Source organism: Elephantulus edwardii, unplaced genomic scaffold, assembly GCF_000299155.1.
Source record: "Elephantulus edwardii isolate Elephantulus edwardi_28Jun2011 unplaced genomic scaffold, EleEdw1.0 scaffold00241, whole genome shotgun sequence".
Lineage (NCBI taxonomy): Eukaryota > Metazoa > Chordata > Mammalia > Macroscelidea > Macroscelididae > Elephantulus > Elephantulus edwardii.
In genome coordinates, this window is record NW_006399991.1 from 3,057,441 (window position 1) to 3,068,008 (window position 10,568).

At 40.9% G+C, this 10,568-nt stretch overlaps 1 protein-coding gene across 1 annotated transcript in view; it reads left to right on the forward strand.

The window, feature by feature from the left end:
• The window catches only part of MERTK (c-mer proto-oncogene tyrosine kinase), a 226,471-nt gene extending 221,198 nt beyond the window's left edge, over nt 1-5,273 (forward strand). Inside the window, exon 18 of the mRNA XM_006898936.1 lies at nt 4,760-5,273. Coding sequence (XP_006898998.1) covers nt 4,760-5,273 — 514 coding nt within the window. The remainder of the gene's footprint in view (nt 1-4,759) is intronic.
• The last annotated feature ends 5,295 nt before the right edge of the window (nt 5,274-10,568 follow it).

The window sequence follows — 10,568 nt, forward strand, 5'->3', positions numbered from 1 at the left end:
ACTAGGGAGGATAGAAGGAGAATTGATGCCCTTGAGCATCTTGCTTGCGTGTAATATTAATAATTTTGTTCGATAATTTCTGCACTCTGTTGGGTCACCTTTCTTTGGAATGGTTGGCCAGATACTTGTCCTCCAGATTACTTGGCACATCTTGGTAAAGAGCTTTCAGAGTAGAGTCAGTTTGTTGAAATATGTCAATTGGTATGCCATCAATTCCTGGGGCTTTGTTTTTCCCAATTCCTTCATGGCTTCTTGAATGCCTTCCTTCATTATCACAGGCTCTTGCTCATATGTTATTGAAATTCTTATGTGTTACCCAATTCCTTTAGATACAGTGACTGTTTATACTCCTTCCAATTTTTTTAAAATAAATTTTTATTTTCTATTGGTTTGTTTTTCCAATTTCCTTTAATGCCTCCTGACTAATTTAATATTCTGCCCAGTGCATCTGTAAGTATTGTTACTTGACACTTGAATTTGTTCTCAGTTCCTTCAGCTTAAGAAATGCCGAGGGAGTTTGGCCCTTTTGACTTTCTGCTTCTAACTCTTTGCACATTTCATTATCATACATTACTTTGTCTTCCTGCGCTGCTCTTTGAAATCTTCTTTTAAGCTCCCTAATTTCTTAATTTCTTCCCTTTGTTTTAGCTTCTTGGGGCTCTAGAATAATATTCAAAGTCTCTTTTGACCTTCGTCTTGGCCTTTTTTTCCTCCTCTGTCTTTGTAATGACCTTTTGCGTTCTTCATGGATGATGTTGTTGTTTTTGTTAATTTCCATGGAGTTTAGCACAAGTCATAGCAACCCTATGAACAAAAGACCTTTCTGTAACTATCGTTATTTCTCAAAATTCATAGAGTTTTAGAGGCATGCCATAGATGATAGTAACATAAAATATTGCCAGTTATTATTTCTAGTGAGGAAATGGAAGTCCATCTTAGTTTCCTTGTGTTGTGACAGAAATAGATGGGTGTGGCTTTACTGAACAGTTATTTCCCTCCCCCTACAACCTTAAAAAGGTAGAAATCCAAACTAAGGGTAGGTTAAAGTATATTTCTCAAACTCACTGCCATGGAGTTAGAACTGATTCATAGCTCACCCACATAGCTGTAGGTTGATTGGGAGGAGATTTTTTATCTTTCTTTTGTGGAGCTACTGGTGGATTCAGACTGCCTGAGAGGCACCTGGTGGGTTGGCCAGAGGTGTGCCACCTTTGGGTTGGCAGCACAACTCCCTATAGACTAGGCCACTAGAGCTCTGTAGACAGAGGATGTTTGTCTGCTGGAGCTGGAGGTATGTTCTTGTCTCCTTTTTGTCCCTCATTTTCTTGACAGTCTTACCATGGCTTGGCATCTCTCTCCTCTCTCTGTTCTTGCTTGTTTCTATACCTCACCAGCCTTTTTATATCTCAAAGGTGATTAGCTCTAAGATATACCCACAGTGATAAAGAGCAAAGAAAGTCCTGCTCCCAAAAAGGATTATATTCATAGATATAGGCGTGGTTGGTATTCTGACATATTCTGATATATTTTGAGGTGGAGTGGTGTTGGTATCATGGTTAAATCCATAACAGAAGCCATGGGTGAGAATGAGGAGCTGGTGTCAGATGGCTTTGGCCAGATGGCTTCTGTCAGTCTCTCTCCTCTCCATCTGTAACTTCCATCCTCACTTCCTCCATCTGTAAGTGTGACTGCACTTTTTCCTTCTCAGAACTCAGGGGAGGTAAATGATAAAGGTACAGTGGCCCCACATGCTTTTAACATATGCTGTGAATGTGTTTTCCACTCAGAATCAGGGGTCCTCTCTAGGCCTCCCCACCCTGGGGATCACGTGCCACTCTCTCATCAGAGGACTCACCCATATTCATGTATCTGATGAACCTCCACACTGAATACTTAAAACTCCCTTTGCAAACTCACTCTCTGCCTTTCTTCAGGTCGCAGCCACTGCAGATGGGGGAAGCAATATATAAAAAAAGACTAAGAAAAACGTTTAAAAGAGAAGTCTGCATGTGCATGTGTTTCACCCCACACTGAATCTGCACTTTGAATGTAAGAACCTGGAGTCACAGCTGATACTGAGCTGTCCCCGACTCATGTCTGCGAGTTTTTTCTCCTCGGCATCCCAGCTTCTAGTGCTTCTCCCTTCTCAGGATACCTGCCTTCACCTATAGTGAGGCAGCCCAGGGCCCCCAGAAGGAAGAGAGTAAAAATTGGCCAAGTGAATCCTGGCTGAGCTCTGTAGAGACACATGTGCAACTGAGGGAAGGAGGATCCTTTCTCTGAACCGACTTGAAGCTCTCAGCCATCGTCAGAGTCAAGAGCAAAGCAGAGGCTTGACAAGTACAGGTAGAAGGCACTGTCAGTGACTGTATATGACTGCATTGCCTATAAAATCTTTCCAGAAAAACACAAATAACCCTTTGTCTACACCAACTACTAAAATTATTTTTCTTTCCATCTATAAAATTTAAACCACTAAACATTACAATCGCCTCCCACATCATTCATCAGGAATAGGGCCTCTAGTTCTCCTCAGTCCACTGCTATAGAATGGCCTTTTTATGTGGTTGGGTTAGATGGTGCACATGCTTACTGTGCCTTTGAAAGTCATACTAATTGTTTTCTCATATAACATGCCCATGTTAATATGGAATATATGCATATAGCATATGTAGTGTGCATAGGAAACTAACTCATGAAATTGTGTCGATTGCTAAAGCCATCTAACACATATTATTTGCATAAATATGGTATTTATAAATTTTACAATGTGCTTCAAATAAAGGAAAAATGAATTTGAAGATGATACTGCTATTATTCAGTGTAGAGAAACAAAAAGATTAAACATTTTCTACCAAGACATGGGATAAGTGAAAAAAACAGTGCCTTGATGCACTATTGAAAAGAGGTTATATCCCCAAGGACAGATGCTCTCAGAGCTCATCTCAGACTGCAAACAGTCAAAGACTTTGTGAAGGGGACAAGAGGAAATTTTGAAAATCGATTTGTACCATGAACCACAAAAAGAGAAACAAAAATTATTTGCCAAATAACATTTTTTGCTTGCTGAAACTGAGGGGGACCTGAAATGCTTACTGTAGAATGTCGAGGACAGTAGTGTTAAATATGGATTAAAACTTAACATCAAGAAGACAAAGATTCTCACCACTGGGCCAGTTGGCAGCATCATGATAGACAGAGAAGAGATTGAGGTTGTTAACAATTATCGTTTGCTTGGCTCTACAAGCAACTCTCTTGGAATCTCTGTCAGGAAATCAAAAGATGATTACATGGGGGATATCTGCTGTCATGGACTTCTCCAGGGTACTGAGAAGCAACAATATCATTTTAGAGACTAAGGTGTGGCTGATCCAAGCAATGGTCTTTGCAATTGCTTGCTGTGCATCAGAGAGCTGGACAGTGACTAAGGATGAAAGAAGAAGAATTGATGCCTTGGAATAACCATATACTACCAAGAAAGCAAAATGGTCTTTCTTGGAGAGGTTGAATCCAAGTTTCTCTTTGGAGACTAAAATTTTTTATTTACTGTATGCTTCATTCATGTACAGTGTTTTATACAATCTTTCATTTATTTTGTGTTTTATATATTCATATACATTCTATTTTACATTATTTATTTAGGCTAGGATTTTGAAACTCAGTCTCATGAACTTTAGGCATGTGGCAGGAGAGAGCAGTCTTTGGAGAAGGACATCATACTCAGAAGGGTGGAGGGACCGCGCAGGAGAGGAAGACCCCAGATGAGATAGGACTAGGTGTATTAGATTCAGTGGGACTTGCTCAGGACAGAGCAGGCTTCAGAGCTGTTGTACATAGGGTTGCTAAGAGTCACTGACTCCACAGTACATAACAACAACAACAACAACAACATGAAATGAGAGTAGTACATTGTATACGAAGTGCCATGGCTTTGTAGAAGAATTATCCAAGGAAGGTACATGACAAAATTACATGTAAATATGGGATTGTACCTTTATAAAATATCAGTAATCTACTTTATGTGCCAGAGCATTTAAATTTGGGTCATATTCTTACCCAGTGTCATCAGTATCAATATCTTAAAACAGAAAATGCTCAATATTAAATTATGATATAACTTACTCTTTTTCTCAGACCCCCCAGTTCAGTTATACCCTTCTAACTACTCTCTTGGTGACAGCCCACTTTGACAGTGTAGAACCGGGGTTGGCAAACTCCATAAAAAGCCAAATAGTAAATCTATTTGGCTTTGTGGGCTGGGGTTTCTGTAGCAACTACTTATCTACCATTGTAACCAAAGCAACCATTTTAAAAAGCAAAAAAACAAAACCAACCTTAAATGAATAAATGTATCTTTGAACCCATAAAGCTTTATTTATAGACCCACAGAGGGCCTGCTTTAGTACATAGACCACAATTTCCAATACTTAATATAAAGTAAAAGCCCTTAAAGACACTTTTGCAAAGGAGATATAGTAGCCACATTCCTGGAAACAGAGCATTATTTTCTTGTCAAATACTTAGGGGATGTTTATAAAAGCTGAGTGTATATAAGGCCACAGAGAAAACCTCAGTAAGTCACACACACACACACACACACACACACACACACACACACACACATATTCACTATAGATCTAACACTGATTATAATGCAATAAAAATAAAGATTTGATTAGAACCAAAGGGGTGATGGCCTGAAGGTATCTATATGGGCTATAGCTTGTACCTAGGGATAACTGGCTGTCTTTTCTTTTAGATATGAAATAATGTACTCTTGCTGGAGAGCTGATCCTTTGGACCGACCCACCTTTTCAGGGTTGAGGCTGCAGCTGGAAAAGCTCTTAGAAAGTTTGCCTGATGTTCAGGACAAAGCAGATGTCATTTATATCAACACACAGTTGCTGGGGAGCTGTGAGGGCCTGGCCGAGGGCCCTCCCTTTGCTCAGCTGGACATGAACATTGATCCAGACTCTATAATTGCTTCTTGTTCGCCTCAAGCAGCAGTCAGTGTGGTCATAGCAGAAGTTCATGAGAACAAACCTCATGAAGGAAGGTACGTCCTGAACGGGGGCAGTGAGGAATGGGGTGGGCTGACTTCTGCTACCCCTGCGACAATGACCTTTGCAAAGGAGAACATTTTACCAGAGGACAGGCCTGTAAGGAATGGGGCCACTTGGTCCAATTCCAGCACACTGCCCTTGGGGAGCACATCTCCAGATGAACTTTTATTTGCTGACACTTCTTCAGAGGACTCGGAAGTCCTGATGTGATAAGAACTGAGAAAAGACATTCCAAGAATGAATCCTTCTGCCTTAGGAGAATCTGTGTACACTCGATATATGTGTATTGTGTCTATACCAAGTAAACCCACAGCCCAGAGCTGTAGATGGATGTTGTCAAGTAAGTCATCACTAAAAATACATGATATATATTTATTAAAATATGCACATATATATGTAATTTGTGTGTATATAGTAGAGACAAATATATTTTAATAAAAGATGACATTTCAGTTTATCTTGCAGATTTTAAAACTGACACTTTTACATCCTCATCTGTCCAGCTGTTTCTTGGTGTTAATATTTGTTCAAAGTCTGAGTTGTTTTTGAAGTTGTTTCCTTTGTTATGACCATTAGATATTTTTTAAAATGAAATGAAAAATAAACAAACTAAATTAATACAAAAAAATTTCTTTTGCTTTTGCTCTTTTTGAGAAGTCTGATCTTCCTAGATTAATCATCTATTTTATAGCCGTTATCTGTCTAGGAACTGTGCTGCAATCCCAACACAGTTCTAATCCACTAGCTGCTCCATGAGAGAAGGAGGGTAAACTTCTTCCGTGCAATTAACTACCTCTGAAAACCCACCAGAGAGTCAGCTGTGGGTTGGTACTGCCTCTACAGTACACAACAAGGGGCGATTGAGTCTTTGATATGACTTTCTAATAAAATATGAATCGGGAAGGATCTGTTTCACTTAATCGAGAGTTAAACAGGCAGTGGTCACACTAGTCTTTATGACTTAGTCGAGCAGTTCCATTTGTACCTGGCTCCCAATTCACTTGCTTTGACTATTGTTGGTGTTGTTTTTAGAAAAAACTGCTCCAAATAGTCCAAAGATAAGGACCAAAAAATATTAAAGAAGTGAAAATCCAAATCTAAGTAAAAGATTTTAAACAAGAACATCTGATAGGTGACACGCATTTCTGTTGGGAATGGTGGTGGGCATGGTTGGAGGTGACAAAGCTTGGCAAGCCTGTGTTTAGGTCCACCACTTGCTAATAAGTATCTGCAAATTATTCATCTTACACTAATCAGTTTGTCTTTTTCCTTATCTTTGTAGCCATACCAGCTCATGAGGTTAATGACTCAGGCCTCAGCAGTCCAAGAGGAGCCCAAACCTGAGAATCCAGTGGTGGCTGAATATCATAAGGCCTAATGTAGTCCACCATGGCCATGTGGGCAGGGGACTCAGAGACCCAAGCACACAGCAATTTCCTGGCTAACCACCGTGTGCTAAAGAGGGTGGCACTTCCCTCCTGGTACACATGATCCCTCTCACACTTCATGCCCTGTCTCCTTATATCCTTTTCTATTACAACCAAGTTGTGATCATACATATGATGGACTCTGAGTCTTTGTACTGAATTGACAATTCATGGGGGCAGTGAGAACCAGCAACCTGTCTGACCATCTGTAAGTGAGTGTCCAAAACATGAGCACTGACTGAGCCCAGATCAGAAAATGCTCTGTTACTAAAAGATGGTCTGAAAGATGATGTATAGTTTGTGAGCCCTGACCCAGCTCTGTATGAGAGAGTGGCAAAAGACAGTGAAGGAGAAGGTGAGGTCGAATCCATCTCACTTTGGGAATTGTATTAATGCTGATCCTTACTTCACAGCACTGAACGTTGGAGTTGCCCACTGTGCCCCTTGCTTATGTTGTTGTTTTGTGTATTTGAACCAGAACTGACTCAGACCTGATGCTTCAGTAGGTTTTTACCCACTAGAAATCGCATAGGAGGAGACTGCCTATCTTTCTCCCATGTTGTTGTTGTTGTTGTGTTCCGTCGAGTTATTTGTAATTCATAGCGACTCTATGTACAACAGCCCTAAATTCTGCTCTGTCCTGTGCCAATCACACTGTCTCTGACACAGCCATCCCAATTACCCCAGTCACTGAATCAATCCACCTCCTAGAGGGCCTTCCCCTCCTGCGCTGTCCCTCCACCCTACCAAGCATGATGTCTCTCTCCAAGGACTGGTCCCTCCTTACAAGATGTCCAAACTATGTTAGACAAAACGTCAGAATCCTTGCCTTCAAGGAGGTGCCTGGTTTAACCTTTTCCAGGATGAATCTGTTTGTTTTCCTAGCAGTCCATGGTACCCTCAATACTCTTCTCCAGCACCACAGCTCAAAGGCATCAATTCTCCTTCTTTGTCTTCTTGATATTGAGCATCAATCCATATTGGAGGCGGCAGTCCTTGAACCTCTGAAGCAAGCGCTTCAGGTTCTCCTCAGTTTCAGCAAACAGGGTTATGTCATCTGCATAATGCAGATTGTTGATAGATCTTCCACCAATCCTGATACCACACTTTTCCTCATAGAGCCCAGCCTCCTGTCAGGTAATAGATTTGAATCACATACCTTTGGTTTGGCGACACAACTCCTAACTACTAAGCCACCAGAACTCTCATAATTTTTTTTATTATATGCTGATTGTGCTTCAAGCACATTTTCAAGCACTTCACTTCCTGTTTATTCCTTACACTGCTGTGGACACCAGCACCATCACTATGTCATAGGCCAGTAGACCAAAGCTTGGAGAAAGTAAGTAATTTGCTTATGGTTTACATCTAGAGAGTGGTGGAGGTAAGATTCAGACCCAAAATGATTTGATGCTGGTTATTTCTAAGCAAGTGACTTAGGGATCTACTCCAGAACATCTCAGCCTTTTTATTTAATAAACACATAAAGCTCTTACTATGTGACATGCCAGAACTCACTTAATCCTCAGGCAGGTACTATCCCTATCCCTATCCCTATCCCTATCCCTATCCCTATCCCTATCCCTATCCCTTTCCCTTTCCCTATCCCTTTCCCTTTCCCTTTCCCTTTCCCTTTCCCTTTCCCTATCCCTATCCTTATCCCTATCCCTATCCCTTTCTCTTTCCCTTTCCCTATCCCTATCCATATTTCATAGATGTGAAGGAAGAGGCTGACTTGCTTAGGATGATTGTCTGGGGCTTCCCATCAGTTGAAATGCTGGGCTTTTTATTTTTTTAACTGATTTTCATAAAATAATTCATTTACCATCCTTAATATTACTGTTTATGTCAATTATGTCATTATACTATTTCTTTCTTAACAATGTCCAGTTTTCCTACAATCATGCTTCTCACATTCCATGTTCTAATCATTAGTTTCTGCTTACAATTTTTCCTCCTTTTTGTTTCCAAATTTGAGGGCTCTACCTTAGTTGCTATATCTGTTAGTCTACTCTAAGTGTGTTCTACTGTACATAGGGTCTTTGAAGGCCTGATATATTTTGGAAGTGGATGGCCAATCTTTCTTCCTAGTCTGTCTTCACTTGTATGCTTGGATTTAAAACAATACCAGTCAGACAGGCATTTTACCATTGTTGTTGTTGTTATGTGCCATTGAGTTGCTTGTGACTCATGGCGACCCTATGTACAACAGCCCTAAACCCTGCTCTACCTTGTGTCAATCGCACTGCCTCTGACACACCACCCCAATTACCCCAGTCGCTGAATCAATCCACCTCATAGAGGGTCTTCTCCTCCTACGCCATCCCTCCACCCTCCCAAACATGATGTCCCTCTCCAAGGACTTGCCCCTTCTTACAACATGTCCAAAGTATGTCAGACAAAGCCCCTGAATCGGTTTGTTTTCTTGGCAGTCCATGGTATATTCAATACTCTTCTCCAGCGCCATACCTCAAAGACATCAATTCTCCTTCTTTCCTCCCTAATCATTGTCAACTCTCTGATGCATAACAAGTGATAGCAAAGACCATGGCCTGTATCAGACGCACCTTTGTCCAGAGTGACACCTTGCTCTTCAGTACCCTGGAGAGGTCCCTAACACCAGACTTTCCCATCGCAATACGTTTTTTGATTTCCTGGCTGCGGGTGCCAAGTGTGTTGACTGTGGATCCAAGCAAACTAAAGTTAACAATCTCAATCTCTTCACCATCCATCCTGATGCTGCCAGTTGGTCCAGTGTTGAGAATCTTTGTCTTCTTGATATTGGGCCTCAATCCATATTGCAGGCTGCAGTCCTTGACTCTCTGCAGCAAGTGCATCAGGTCCTCCTCAGTTTCAGCAAGCAGGGTTGTGTCATCTGCATAACGCAGATTTTTGATACATCGTCCACCAATCCTGACACCACACTTCTCCTCATAGAGCCCAGCCTCCCGGATAATCTGTTCTGCACACAGGTTGAAAAGGTATGGAGATAATAAGACACATCCCTGGTGTACACCTTTCCCAATTTTGAACCATGCAGTGTTTCCCTGCTCTGTTCTGATGACGGCTTCTTGGTCCAAGTATAGGTTTTGCATTAGCATGATCAAGTGTTCTGGGATTCCCATTCTTCTCAGAGTTTGCCACAGTTTGTTATGATCCACACAGTCAAACGCCTTTGCATAATCAATGAAACACAGATAGACATTCTTCTGGTATTCTCTGCTTTCAGCTAAGATCCATCTAACATCAGCTACAATATTCCTAGTACCACGATCCCTTCTAAACCCAGCCTGGTCTTCTGACAGTTCTCTGCTCCATTTCTGTGTTCCAGTCGTTTTTGGATAATCTTCAGTAGAATCTTGCTTGCATGTGAAATCAATGATATATGAAAACCATTTTTTATGGAAGTAACTAGTACTTTCACTGTTCCCCCCCACCCAAGTGCATGTGTCTTGTCCCTTCCCTTTCCCTGGTACATCAGCATTTCTTGTACTACCACATACCTGATCCAGCCCTCCCTCACCCCTTGATATAATAGCTTAGTCCACAAGTCATTTCTGTGATGTCTTGCAGCACATACTACTGCTGTTCCCTCACACTGTTGCCTGTCTCACATTTAGGAGATTAGGTATTAGCAAAATGTGATGGATTGGCCTGGGACATTTGGAATCAGACGATCATATGATCTCCTACTCTGGAGATGAAAATGTGAGGAAAAAAATGAAGTCACTTTTATAGTTAAAAAGGCCATTTCTAGATCCATTTTGAAATACAATATTGTGAGTGACAGGATAATATCCATATGCATACAAGGAAGACCTGTTAAATACAACTATCATTCAAATTTATGCACCAACAACCAGAAACAAAGAGGAGGAAACAGATTATTTCTACCAACTGTTGCAGTCAGAAATTGACTGAACATGTAACCAAGATGGTGACTGGATTATGAAAGTTGGGAACAAGGAAGTAGGATCAGTAGTTTGAATATATAGACTTGGTGACAGAAATGAGGTTGTAAATAGAATTCTGCATATCAATGATTTATGCATTGCAAAAATCTTGTATAAGAAAAATA